This window comes from Crotalus tigris, unplaced genomic scaffold (genome assembly GCF_016545835.1).
Source record: "Crotalus tigris isolate CLP2741 ecotype Arizona unplaced genomic scaffold, ASM1654583v1 scf7180000017744.3724543626:3957646, whole genome shotgun sequence".
NCBI lineage: Eukaryota > Metazoa > Chordata > Lepidosauria > Squamata > Viperidae > Crotalus > Crotalus tigris.
In genome coordinates this window covers 3,394,901-3,409,691 of record NW_024096611.1, presented here as the reverse complement: position 1 = coordinate 3,409,691, position 14,791 = coordinate 3,394,901, and the positions used below count along the sequence as shown (strand labels likewise).

Sequence of the window (14,791 nt, the reverse complement as noted above, 5' to 3'; positions counted from 1 at the left end):
CTTAAAAGAACACAGAAGTAGGTTGGATGCTGGTAGCCAGCTATTGAAAATGTGAGACCAAACAGAAGAAAGAGAAAGTGGCTGAGAAAAAAAAAATCAAGTATTGCTTTTAATTAGACTTTCAGTGTTGCTGAATGAAAGTCAGTTGGACTGGTATGACGAGATTTTTTTTTTTTTTAAATGAAGGCATGGTGAAATTGGTTGAAGTAGGATTGGGACTAGACAGAAGATTGGGAGCATTGTAATGGTGGCAATTGATTATAAATTGAAAGAAAAAAATGAGAAAATGGGAAAAGAGATAAGAACAGGATTCACTAAAATCCATGCCAGTGTGGTTCAGAAGTTAACAATGGCTAACAAAAGTAGCTGTTCAGTCTGAGGGGAGGAAAAAAAAAGCTGGGGAAAAAATAGCTGAAGAATCTTTTCATTAACAACATCTGGCCTAGGTAACTGAGAAGGCTGCAAGAAGAATGAGTGTTTAGCTGGTTGAAAGGCCAAACTACTGATCACCTGTAATAAGTGAGATCAGTTGGTGGTGCCAAGAGATGCAAACTGTAGCTATGAGTCCTGCATTGAGCAGCTTAGACAGCAGGAACATAAAGCAGATTGCCATTGGGGGCATGGTCACCAAGGAAGTGCCACATATGATTGAGTAGCTTATTTAATGTTATATTCAAAAAAGAGACCCCTCTGGAGGCAGAAGGGAAGATTCCTACTTCAGTAAGAGTGGTGGTGTGGGAAGGAATCAACAGGAAAGTTTTGAGGATAGAAGAAGTTGATATGAAAGTGAAAAAAAAATGTAATGTGAATTTGTACAGATTAGGTGAAATCTGACTCAATAGCAGTAACTGAGAGGGATCTTTGAGTGCTAGTGGATAATCACTTAAATATGAGCCAGCAGTGTGCATCAGCTGCCAAAAAAGGTAATGCAATCCTAGGTTGCTTAACAGAGGGAAAGAATCAAGATCATGTGAAGCATTAGTATTGCTTTATAAGGCCTTAATAAGACTGCACTTTAAATAGTGCATCCAGTTTTGGTCACCAAATGTAAAAAAGATGTTGAGACTCTGGAAAGAGTGCAGAGAAGAGTAACAAAGATGATTAGGGAGTTGGAGGCTAAAACATATGCAGGAATTGGTTATGTCTAGTCTGGTGAAAAGGACTGGGGCAACTTGATAGCAGTGTTCCAATATTTGAGGGGCTGCCACAAAGAAGAGGGAATCAAACTATTTTCCAAAGCACCAATGGATGGGAATTAATCCAAGAGAGAGGCAACCTGGAATTAAGGAGAAATTTTCTGACGGTGAGAACAATAAAAGAGTGGAACAAGTTGTGGATGCTTCATCATGGAGGCTTTTAAAAAGAGATTGGACAACCATTTGTCTGAAATGGTATAGTCTGTTCCTTGAGCAGGGTTTGGAAAAGGAGATTTCCAAGGTCCCTTCCAATTCTGTTATTCTGTTATTCATTTGCTGGATGAGGCCACAGTATCATCACTATATATTATATATCTCCGCCTTGAGCCAAGCAGTAATGCAGTGGGAATCCTGACCTGGTGCTTGGGAAGCTATAGTGATTTGTTTAATGTGTATGTATGGTTTGTTTGGGGAGAGGGGGGAAAGGTAGACTTTGAACTAAGCTGAATCCCATCATGGTTTAAGTCTGGTTGTCCAGGCTTAAAGCCTTACATAGCTTGGAACTTAGCCTGTTAAGGAGCAATTTCTTCAAGTGGATCATATGCATACAGTACACATGTTGCAATTTGGGATGGAGAATTCTTCCTTCCCCATGTGGGATCAAAGGGGAAACAAGGACATTTTGTTTCTCAGCATTGGCATATATGTAGTTGACTTTCATCAAATCTGGGCGACTCCATCACTTCTGACCTCTATAGAAATGTTAGAAACTGAGATGTTCAGAAGAACATTTAATTATAGTGTATCTCTGGGATCATATTATTAATTTTATTTTAGTAATATATAAAATATTTTGATAATTCTAGATTCTTAGTTTTTGCATTACATACATTTGATTTTTATTGTACACGATTATGAATCATTGTAGAGTCTACCACTATAGAAATCTAGCTGATTATATACGATTATTGGATTCATGGTATTTCTGATGATAGACAGCCTGAAATATGAAAAAAAAAAAAGCAAAAGAGTTTTGGTAAGATGTTTAGATTGTTTTCTTCTGCTAATTTGTATACATTTATTTGAGTTCAGAAATAATTACTATAAAAGCAAAATACAATATCCTAAGGCTTTTTTTTGCTTCTTTTATTTAATTAAATGATTGCTTGAATATCAAAGCTTAATTATTGTGAGAATGCAATGCTGGCTGATTAGTAGCTGATTAGTAGTGGGATTAGCTGTTGTCTTTGGAAATTTTATTATGCAATTATTTGGCACCCTAACAAATGTTCTCTAGAGTGTCTTTTTAACTTCTTTGTCATCATGGAGTATCATTTTGTGCATAATATGCCCTAGTATGGGCTACCCTGATCTTTTCCAGTGAAATTGAAATAAAAGCAAAAATAGGGAGATTAATAGTTCTTCATTAAATTGCTTGCACAATTTGTTTTCATGCTGAGTTCCTGTTTTTCATTGATGCTTTGCAAATTTGGCATCATTGCTCTTAATAAACTGTATATTAAGTTAATTTAATGTACTGTTAGAGCAGTCTTTTGAAGAAACCCTAGTCAGGCTGAGATCATATCATGAAGTAAATTGTGTTTGTATAAAAGCATCCTGCAACCAAAAGTCAAGCTGAGTATTAGCAGTGGTTCTTGCTAATACTCTGGATGAATGTTTCTTTCTCAGTTAACACATTCATGAAGCATATTACATACAGAGCAAATATATTTATAAAATCAATGCTTATTATTTTTGGTTCAACCTGGTAGATGAACTTGTTCTATACTGAACTTATTTTTCCTTCTTAGATTTATTGATAACATTTTAATTTGGTAACTGTTGGGTAGTGCACTCATAGGAAATAACAATGTTCTGTACATTATGTTTTGCGTCTTAGCCATTCTCCAAGTATCTCAACATAGAACAGATGGCTTCTATGACTTATGTTCCAGGACCTGCAGCTTCTGTTTTACATAATTGAATTCTGATCTCCAGTTTATATTTCCAGAAAGCAACCAATCTTTTGGCTAATGGATTATTTCAAGATGAATTCTCTGTGAGCTTGAAAATGAGCACTTACCTAGTAGCTGTCATTGTTGGAAACTTGGACTATAACAGCAAGGAAATAAATAAGATTCTGGTATGTGGGCTTTTTGCTCCTGTAACCTCCCCCCCTCCAAAAAAACCCCTTGTTTCCCCATGTATTAAGTTACACTTCTTAGATTTGGATTAGTAATGTTCACTGGCTTGTGTCATTGCACTACTGAGAGTAAATTGTAGTTTTTTGACCTGACAATTGGCTTGGTAGTTGCTTTGTTTTTGACCATATCAAATTATTACAGCATTCAGTAGTGTATGTTAATCTATTTGCCTATTTGTCAGGGCTAGAGGAGAAATGCTAGGAATCATTTTGAAGAAAGATCCATTTGCTGGCCTAAATCCAAAGACAGTAGTGTAAAGGTTCTTATTTTACCCACTACTTCCTTTTATTTCCACCTGATGAGATCTATTTTTATCTGGAGGAAATCTCAGCCACTCCTGTTAATGCTAGTTGAGGGAAGGGAAGAAATACCAGACTTGTGGTTCAGAGCTGAACTACGAACATGTATGTATTAACATCATAGAAATGGCTCCTCTTCTATCAGGATATAAGTTTTAGAAATGAGAAAACAAAGAAAACATCTTGCATTTTGTTTTATAATATGCTATACAAATGAAACTAAGACAACCATAACCTTTTTATCATAAATGATGAGAAATGGTTATCAGTGGATCCTCTTATTAATGCTGCCTTATCAACAAGCATAGAAAATCTTTGGTTCTTTTCATTAAGTAATGTAGAAAATGAAAAACTGAATTCCACTGAAACTTTTCTCTAACTTATTCTCTCTTTCCTATTGTGCCAGGTATCTGTTTATGCTGTACCACAAAAGCTGGGGCAGACTGAATATGCCTTGAACACAGCAGTGAAGCTTCTTGAATTTTATCAGAATTATTTTAATATAACATACCCATTTAACAAAATAGGTGAGAGATTGTTTATACTTACGAGATTATTGATCAAATCAACAAATTTGTGGGCTTCTCTTATAAAAAATATTTTTAAAGATGAGCAAGTTGAATTTACTGTGGAATTTTTAGACACGTTGTTTAGTAATCCATGGAAAAATAAATTAAATCATTTATTTCAATCTGGAGCTATACAGCTCTGATTAATTTTATAAAAAGATTTAAAAAGCTGGTATGCAGAGTTTCCAAATGATGTCACACTTCTGTTACTTCATAAGCTGTGACATGCTCTCCTATTGCCTTAAAAAAAAAAAAAGCAACGGTATTTGAAAATAAAAATTGAGTCAGATCAGTTAAAATAATTAATAAGCTGAAGAAATAGTTGCACCCAGTTGAAAATTATGAGGGAAATAAATTTACCTTTCTGCATAAAGAAATAAGGGTTAATTCTTCCTGCTGTACTCTGAACTATGTGAATCTTCTAAATAATTTCAAATGTCAGTCCCACACATGATATATTTATTGGTGTATTGATTTAATGCCATTTATAAACAATTACATATGCTAAAGTATCTAAAGGCAATTTATAATAAACATGATAAAACAATATAAAACAGTAACATAAAAACAATATGCCATAGAACATATTCATTAAAGGGCTGGAAGAGGGTATTCCACCGTTCATATCAGGAAATCCTGGAGGAAAAGTAAGTTTCTAGTAGGTGGCTAAAAATTTTAGAGTATTTTTTTTCCTTTTGTGCCTTTGAGCCAGTGCTAATTTCTGGTGACTATCTGGATTAGTCCCTACAGTTTTCTTGGCAATGTTTTTCAGTGGTAGTTTTGTCATAGCCTTCTTCCTAGGTCTGTGAGTGACTGGTCTAAAATTATCAGTTGGCTTCGTGCCCAAGGCAGGAATAGAATTTCACAATCTTCCACTTTCTAGCCTGGTGCCTTAACCACTACACCAAACTGAATGTTACAGTAATTGCCTCCTAAATTTCAAAGGGGAAAAGGCATTCCAGAGTATGGGTACCAACACGAAAGCCACACATGAGCACCTGTCAAATGGCACTCAGCAGCTCTTGGTATATGTAGTGGTATCTCCCAATGATTTCAGTGACCATGTAGTTCAATAGCACAATGAGGCGATTGTTTATCTAAAAGTTACAATAACATTGATTCAGGCAGACAGTAGTAGTGTAACTTGCACAACACTTTTTGGGGGTGGTGGTGGTGGATAGGAGCTTGTGCCTAATGCCAAATATATAAAGTTAAAGAGAATGCCTAAAGAGCACAGCTGGTTTATATCTAATCTCAATAAAACTAACCAGAATTAATGGCAATAGACAGATGTGTAGGTATAACAAGAGTAATCGAGAAGGGAACAAGTCGAGAAGAAGAAAAAAGTGCTGTCTTAGTTTTGTCTTTCTTTTTCTAACTGTATTATTAATATTATTACTGTTAACAACTTTTTGTTTAACCTTGAAGTAGTGTTAAGGCTACCAATAGTTATTTTTATTTGCTAGGAAACAAAAGAGGAGAGTGTTTTTACTCTCGTTTCACTTGCCTGTAGGCATCTCATAGGTTGGCCATTTTGGGAATGCTTAGATTAAATAAATCTTCAGTTTGATCTCATTTTAATGAAATTTCTTTTATCATAGCATGATATTATACTCTAAGAGGGCATATTCTCAGGAAGCAAAAATGCCTTTTAGAAGTCATAGCTAATATTAGGGTGGGAAATACAGAGGAGATATGATGCGAACAGTCAGCAAAAGTAGCAGATAGGCAAAATAAATTACTACATAAAATTGTATGATTTTAAATATAATATGATAGATACATCCATTTATAAAGTTAAATATAGTTGAGTTATATTTTAGTTTCTGGTATGTGTATACACACTAGTTGAATGTACATAATAATGTAATACTGTAACAGAGCTTTAATGAATGGGAGTGCAATAGGCAAAATGTAATATTTATTTACTTATTTATTTTATTAAATTTGTGTGCTGCCCATCTATCAAGCAAGTCTGAGTGTCTAATTAGTTTACAGTCATGCCAAATGTGCAGCCTATGATATTTTGGCATTTTGCAAACAAGTAAGAGAGACTGCTTCACTGCATTATTGTATGATTAGAAATGGGGAATGCTCATATTACCTTTTTGGGAAGACACATATTTATGTGCTTGCAAAAGTTTAAGAATTTAAAAAAATTCTTTAGTTTATAAAAGATGTGGGACAGATTAAATATTTAGACAAATTGATCGTATGTTGTTTAAAAGTGACAAGAAGTTCAGCAGTAGATATGTTCATTAAATTAAATATTTTATTTATTTATATTCCACCCTTATTATTTTTATAAACAATTCAAAATGGGGAATACATATACTACTCCTTCCTCCTATTTTCCCCATAACAACAACACTGTGTGATGGATTGGGCTAAAAGAGAGTAACTGGCCCAAAGCCACCAGCGGGCTGTTATACTGTATATATTGATATCATATATATCAATATATTGGATTGAAAGATTCAATAGCTTAGTAAATAGTGAATGCTTGGCTAGTGTATTTAAAATAATTCTTCCTTCTTTTCTCCAGATCTAGTAGCTCTTCCAGATTTTCAGGCTGCAGGTATGGAAAATTGGGGTTTGATCACTTTTCGAGAGACAGCACTCCTTTATGATAATAATACCTCTTCAGCAATTGATAAAAAGAGAGTGACAGCAGTAATTGCTCATGAGCTAGCCCACCAGGTATGGAATATATTGTTCTTTGTACTATAGACATTTTTCTTTTTAAATAATTGAAATTCCAAAAATGGTAGTCTACAAGCAAACTTATCTTTTGCCATTTTTAATCTGTTGTTTTAATAAGCTAATTCTGCAACTAACACATTTAAATGGGAAGTGAATTCTTTATTTTTTTTTCACGCTATACCATTTCTAGCAAAAGTACATGGCATACAATATGGGAGCAGTAGAATTGTGAATCCTGGAGTTACCTTATTTTAGTCTTCTCCTTTCCTGTTATATAGTCAAAATATATGAAAGACTTAAGGAAAGAGAAGATGTTTAAAAATACATACTCATTTTTTGCACAAAAAAAAACCATAAGAAGGAATCCCAGGCAATAACAAAGTGGAAATAGCTCTCAAGTTAGGTGGTTAATGTAGCCTTTCCTGTATATTGTCATAGTATTCTAATCCTCTGCAACCAGTATTGTGATATAGTTAGAACAATTTGCAGCACTGTGTCCTGTAAGTAAGATATTTCTGAATAGTTTGTTTAATTGAACATTAATACACCATAAGCTACAGGGACTTATTAAACAGTCATATAATGTGGCTTTTTTTAGCTGAAAAAGTCTATATAGTCTCAGTACAAGCTGTTCTATTTCCTGTTGTAGTTATTAATGTTAGTTTGTATAGCTGATACACTATTTTTTGAGAATGTTTCCTTTTTTTGTTTTTAAGATAGCATATGGTAGTCCCCTAAATGCCTTGAGCCGAATTCTTGGTATCTCTGGCTAGACCCAATAGACTGGAATAGATCTGGAAGTCCTGTATACAGCTCAGCCTAGTGGTCCTTCTTTTGACAGAAAATGTAACAAACAGACTTACAATATGTATTTTATGTTTGCAGTGGTTTGGTAATCTGGTAACAATGGAATGGTGGAATGACCTGTGGCTGAATGAAGGATTTGCTACTTTTATGGAAAATCTTGCCATGAAGGTTGTCTTTCCGGATTTATATACTGTAAGTACATGGAGAGTTGGTGGGTTTGCATATTTCTCATGTATTATTCTATGGGTCTAAAATCTTTTGACATGATTTGTCTTCCTATTTAGTCTCAGAAACTAGAACTGATTATATTATTTAGAAATTTATTTGTATAATTGAAGGCGTGGATGACCTTGGGAGAGAACAAAGGAAAGATACTAGGAAACAGATGAGAGGCAGGAGCCCCAAGGACTTAACGGTCAGAGAAAGAAACTTAGAAAAGACCTACCCTAATTGAGCAGATGGCTAAAAGTGGCAGTGGGAAGTTTGTACTTTCAGACTTGCAAGATTGATATTAATTTTCCCAGGTAAACCAGACAAGAAATACAAGTAGATGAGCTAAGTGTAGTTTATGGTAAGTTTCAGTGATAACATCTTGCAACTCTAAACATGCAAACTTCCCACCTCAGCAGGCTAGGCCCAGCGGTGCACAAGCCTCCTGTTTTCCCACCACTATACCCAAGTAGCCTGGCCTTCTTCCTCTCACCGTCACTCCCCCCATAAGGCTAGAGAGGCAATCCTTCTATAGGCTGGCCAGGAACTGGAACTTTGCTGGCTGACTTCCTGTTGCTGGCCAGCCTCAAAGAAGATTGCCTTCATAGCTTTTTAGCTGTGCCTCTGATTAACTAGGCATGCCTATCAATAGCTGCAGGGAAAGGTGAAGGTAAATGGTTCTGGGCATGGTGAGGCAGAGAGAAGGCCAGTGGTTTGGAGAAAGAAGCCAGGCTTCTTGGGAGTGGTAGCTGGTTAAGGCCTTCCAGCTAATGTCAAGTTTCTGCACACCACTGGGCCTAGCCATCTGAGGCCTTCAGGGAGTGGTGCAAGAGAGGAAGAAAGCCAGACTTCTTGGAGTGATGGAGGGGAGGCAGGAAGCCTGCGCGCTGCTGGGCCTAGCTGGTTGAGGCCCTTCAGCCTGTAGCAGATTGCCTTAGAGTTGTGAGGAGTGTGGGAGAGTGCCAGGCTTCTTGGGAGTAGTGATAGGAGGAGTAAGGAGGCCTGTGTATCACTGGCATTCTGAGTGTGGTGGGGCAGGAAGAAGGCTTCTTGAGAGTGGGGCAATGCTCTTGGGCCTAGCTAGTTGAAGCTTTTCAGCCCATAGCAGGTTTCATGTGCCAGGGAGTGCCCCTCAAGGGATGGGGGACTGAAAGCCCTCCTGCACTCCTGCACATTTGCTTAACCACTACAAAGGGAAGAGCTGGGATTGTGGTCATTGAGTAGCCACATGGGTATCTTACTTAATAATCACAATACCTACGACCAGAATTCCAGGTTGAATAGTGGTTGTGGGTTAAGGACTACCTGTTTCAGCTTGTTTTGCCTCTTCTCAGGCTCATTATTTTCAGGAATGCATAATCACTTGGATGTACTCTTTATCAGATGATTGGACATCTGTATTATTTGCCTAGTATAACTTAAAGAAGCAGATTCAATAGTGCAATTGTTTATCCTTTTTCAAATATAAAACTGACCAAGTGACTTTGAGCCAGATGATATTTTTCATCCTAACCTACTCCACAAAGTTGATGGAGAATATAATGAGAAATATAGTGGGTGTTTTGTCCTGAACTCCCAGAGAGAAAAGGCAAGTTATAAATGTAATAATACAGTAAGAATAAGAATCTTTGTGATAAATACAATAATTAAAAAAAATTCTCACAGGACCCATCAGATAATTAGAAAAAAATTATTCTGATTCTTTATTGACTGATGAAATTTATAATGTTAGTTAATGTTCATTTTAACTTAAATGTCTTTCAATTTCTCAGGATGACATTTTTTTAAATCTGCAATTTAAGACCATGGAGAAAGATTCCATGAATTCATCTCACCCAGTTTCCCTTCCTGTCAATTCATCAGCAGAGATTGAACAAATGTTTGATGTAGTCTCCTACATCAAGGTAAACTTCAGATGTCCTGTAAATATGATTTTAATAAAACTAAATGCATTTGCAAAGTTGACACAGATCTATTTCAAATCACATTTCTTAGTATGGGCAACAAAAGGTCAGAAGCTGAAGGAAAAAAAATATTTCAGGAGTGAATTATGAGGGAGATGTTGAGAGGAGAATATAATGGAAAATATATACCCTATTGGGAACTATTTTTAATCTGATTTTTTTTAGCAGACAAATGCTTGGTTTTAAATATCTCTTTAAAAACAAAGAGTTAGAAAGAATAATTTCATTCTCCCTTCACTGATGGCATCCTAAATAATTCCTAATTCCAGCACTTTTGAATATTTTTGGATATAACATTAAATCAGGGATGGAAAATCTATAGAATTTAAATAATTCATGTGAGCTAATTTTGCAAATTAATTTTTATATTTCCTCTTCTCTGCCCCCCCCAAATTAAATTACAAAATAAGGGCCAAGCCTCAGGGAGTCATTAATTTATATAATGCCCCTTCTTCTCATTGTAGTAAACCTGCCATGATCAGTATCCTTTTGAAGGCCAGAAAACATTATAAAAGTTGTTTATAAACTACAGTATCTCTTAAAAAAGCTTCCTGCTCTAAACCATGTTTGGCATTATGAGAAGAAACCCAATTTTATTCTATACTTGCATCTTTCTAGTTCATTCTATATCACTAATTGGTGTCACTACATTAAAAACAAATCAAGTTTGTTTCCCCTTTTTCTTTGTTTTTAAAACCAACTCTTGCATATTCAAGTATAACCATTTGTTTATAACCATTTGTTTTAAGTTAAGCATCATGTTTTTATGTAAATTGAAATTAGAACTGTAGTTTTACATTTAGCTTTATAATTTATTTTTCTTCCTACAGGGATCTTCTCTCTTGTTTATGTTAAAAAACTATCTTCATAAAGATGTTTTCCAAGCTGGCATTCAGATCTATTTGCATGACTATAGCTATGGTTCCACGTGCAGTGATAACTTATGGGACAGTATGAATAAGGTAAATCTCTATGGATGCATTCTAAAGAAGAAGATATAACAATCAGCTAATATCAGCAATCAGTTATCCATATATTTTAAGTTTGCTTTTTAGGATAAACTAATCACTATTTCCTTTAAAGGGACTACTATTGTTCCCTCCATTAAGGAGACATTTATAGCCTCATTGTAACAGATGGAGATACACTCGTTCTTGAATATAATAAGCTATGAAAAGCAAAGGTGAAGCAGACTGGCGTCAAACACACTTCACTACCATCTTACCATTATCCTCAAGTTAGTGTAAACATTCAGTTCCCCAGGACCAGTTGGCTAAATAATCTGTATTCCTGAAATAGCTGTGGAATGAAAGCTTTTTTTGTCATTATTTAATTTCACACATATTCATTTGTATTTTAGCCATCTCCGTTATCATTGTCTTCAGCTTAGGTATATATTTTGGAGCTGCCTACCTTGTCTTTAGACGAAAAGACATTTTGCTCAATCATATTGCTGTATTAATTTCTTTATTCTATAAAGTAATCAGATCTGTGGCAGAAATGCTTGCCAGATAGTCACACATAAGCAGGGCTTTTTTTCTCATAGAATGCCCAGAACGGAGTTCCGGCACCTTTTTTGGGTGGAACCTTGTAGGGTAGGCAAGGTGGGTTGTATGACGTGTGAGTTCCGGCACCTTTCTTTTTTTAGAAAAAAAGCACTGCACATAAGTAAGAATAGATTAGAATTTCATAGACCATTTTTTTAGATTCCAGATGTCCCCAAAGGGGAAAGGTCATTTAGTTTTCAACTTTAGCAGGAGAAATTGAATGGGAAAAAGAGATACAGCAGATGCTTCCTTTCTTAACTATTTTTTATCATCCTTCTCCTGTGTGGATGTTGTTATATTCAGAGTGTTAAACATTACAGAGCCAATGTCTGTTTGTCTTTTGTAAAAAAGAAAGTTCTATCTCAACTGTCTTGCCTTGATTGTTTTCCCTCTGCAGGAGGTTTGATCAGATTCTGCTTTTAACTTTTGAGAAATTGTTTGCCATTTGATTAATTTGCTTTGTGGATTAGAAGATTCTTCTTTAGTACTGCTCTAATTCTAGTCACTAATCAGGAAGAAATCCGCCTCCAAGGGTTTTCTCTTTGTTCCTTGAGTAGTGGTTTAATTATAACCAGTAATTTAAAATGGGCTTCTTCAACTTAACGCCCCACAGATATTCTGGACTTTCAGCTTTCAGAATTAGCAGCCAACATGGCAATTGGCGTACTCCAACTAATTGGTAGAGTGTCAAGTTAGAAAAGGCTGGTTGGCATATTACTCAGGCAGTTCCCATTTCAGAAAATTAAATTAAACCCCTTTCCAAAATAGAAATGATAAAAACTCTTTAAAAATCATTTTATCATTCCATGACCCTGTATCTATAGTTCTTCTGTATTCTCTGTTATTATAAAAATGGAGTCTGTTGAGGCTATTTTGCTATTAAGAGCTATATTGCTTCTATTGCTTCTATCTCTCTTCTTGGACAGATGATAATTGAAAGAATGCTTAAAGTAGGATAGAATTTCAGTTTTACTTCTAAAAATGGGTGATCTTGGCCAGCTATGGTCTCTCAGCCCAACCCACCTCACAGGGTTGTTGTAGGGAAAATAGGAGAAGAAAGGAGTATTGTATGTTTGTCATCTTGAGTTCCCTAAGAAGTAATAAAGTAATAAAGGCAGGATAAAAATCTAATAAAAATTGTTGGAGTAATTATGTTAAATCAGCTATGATCTTTTCAAGGATTGTATGACTGCTGAAATGGTAGTAGCAAGTTCTGCAAATAGATGAAGCTGCATTAAGGTGTTGGAGACAATTGTTTGCACTTCTGCATAATATGTTTCTAAAGCAGTATAGAAATAAGGCAGAAAGTCTTAAAAAATAGAACATATAGTATTAAACTATGATTGACAGGCTTTTATTGAAAATTATATTTCAATTCTTTATTTAGCTCTTTATTTAATTACATGAAGCTATTGATTATGTTGCTATCACTATTTTTTGCATGTGTATCTATTTCCTAAGGTGACACATGGAGCAGCTGATGTAAAAACAATTATGAACACTTGGACAAATCAGAAGGGATTTCCGTTGGTGACCGTCAAAAGAGAAGGAAAAACAATCCTTTTGAACCAGGAAAGATTTATGCATAATACAGAATTGAATGATCAGATCTTACCTTCAAGGTTTTTTTCCCCTTTTTAATTTGCATAGTTTAATTTTTCAGCCTGTGTTTTGGATTTTAAAAAGGAAAAGGACTGATACATAGGATAACTATTAAACTGTGTTTAACAATAGTTTGAACAATAGTTAGATGGAAATCTAATGAAGACTTCGTTACCTTTCTTAAAGGTAGTTAATTTGTAAACTGAGCTGAGTTCCTGATGACTTCATGGACACAGCTATATGGTTTTCTTGGCAATTATATCAAAGTAGTTTACAGTTGCCTTCTGCATTTTTTAAAAAAAATATCAGCGTGGCATACAATCCTGAGATTTCCTGGTAGCCTCCCACCCAAGTGCTAATCTAATTCTGTGTAGCTTTTTGAGATCAGTGAAGGTCAGGTCAGGTAAGTGTCATTACCAGGCTAGGCCTTACCTTTGCACTACTTTCAAAATATGGACCAGGCAGGCAATAACACTTGTCACGTATAATGTCACATTAAATCAGTGTTTCTCAGCCTTGACAATTTTAAGGCATGTGGACTTCAACTCCCAGAATTCCACAGCTAGCATTGCTGGCTGTGGAATTCTGAGAGTTCAAGTCCACATGCCTTAAAATTGTCAAGATTGAGAAACACTGCATTAAATTGATAAGGCAGACATATTGTGAAGACAGGATTTCATTATTTACATGATTTACATGATAGAAACCATTATTCTTTGTAAACTGCATTTTTTAAAATATCTGCCCATAGGTCTCTGTCAGTATAACTTGAAGAAGAATAAATTTCATCTAGAAAATGCCCACAGCCTTGACTCTGATGAGAACAAATATAATATATAAATATTACATAAGGGAATCTGAGATTTTTTTGAAATAAGAAATAAAATTAAAGTAGAAATGTTTTGTATATGACAAGTGTCAAAAACAGAATCAAGTGTCAAAAATAGAAAATCAAGTAATTCAACCTCAGGTTGCATACAAAAACACAGCTGTGATTTCGTATGTAACCTGAGGTTGAATTACTTGATGTTTTCTGTACCAAATCATGAATTCCACCATATTCTACAGAATATCAGGAGCAACACAAGAATCTGCATGTAACTATATTGCCATTAACTTCCAATCATTTTTCTCCATGGTGTCCTGTTTGGAACTCTCTCTTGAAATCCCATCTCAATAAATCTTCAATAAGCTTTATGTTCTTATTTTGTTTAAAAAGTGGCAAGGGAAAACAACAAAAAAAAAACCTGTCTCTGATAATGTCATTGGGTCACTATGACCTAGTTTTTGCCTGAAGGCAAACAAATTTTTTTTTTAAGAACAATCTCTGGCACAAAAAAATTATCTGCTCCTGGCTTGGTGTGACCAAATTTAAATTAGAGAGGATAATTGTTTTGCAGAAAGCATAGAAGTACAGTAGTCCTCAACTTACAATCACCATTAAACCAAAAATTTCAGTTGCTAGGAGACACAGTTGTTAAGTGAGTTTTGTCCCATTTTACAACCTTTCTTGCCATAGCTGTTAAGTGAATCACTGCAGTTGTTAAGTTAGGAACACAGTTATTAAGCGAATCTGGCCTCCCCATTGACTTTGGTTCACATGATCCCAGGACACTGCAACTTTCATAAATATGAGTCAATTGCCAAGTGTCTAAATTTTGATCACGTGACGATGGATATGCTGCAATGGTTATAAGTGTGAAAAATGGTCATAAGTCATTCTTTTCAGTGCCATTGTAAATTCAAGCAG

The 14,791-nt window shown here is 35.2% G+C and overlaps 1 protein-coding gene across 4 annotated transcripts in view; it reads left to right on the top strand.

Annotated features, from left to right (window-relative positions):
- LOC120306715 (leucyl and cystinyl aminopeptidase) overlaps nucleotides 1-14,791 on the top strand; it is a 47,563-nt gene that overhangs the window by 15,875 nt on the left and 16,897 nt on the right. For all 4 annotated transcript variants that reach the window (XM_039340413.1, XM_039340412.1, XM_039340411.1 and 1 more), the window contains exons 4-10: nucleotides 3,148-3,279; nucleotides 4,046-4,166; nucleotides 6,754-6,908; nucleotides 7,797-7,910; nucleotides 9,701-9,832; nucleotides 10,723-10,854; nucleotides 12,901-13,061. In XM_039340413.1, the coding sequence (XP_039196347.1) occupies nucleotides 3,148-3,279; nucleotides 4,046-4,166; nucleotides 6,754-6,908; nucleotides 7,797-7,910; nucleotides 9,701-9,832; nucleotides 10,723-10,854; nucleotides 12,901-13,061 (947 nt within the window). The remainder of the gene's footprint in view (nucleotides 1-3,147; nucleotides 3,280-4,045; nucleotides 4,167-6,753; nucleotides 6,909-7,796; nucleotides 7,911-9,700; nucleotides 9,833-10,722; nucleotides 10,855-12,900; nucleotides 13,062-14,791) is intronic.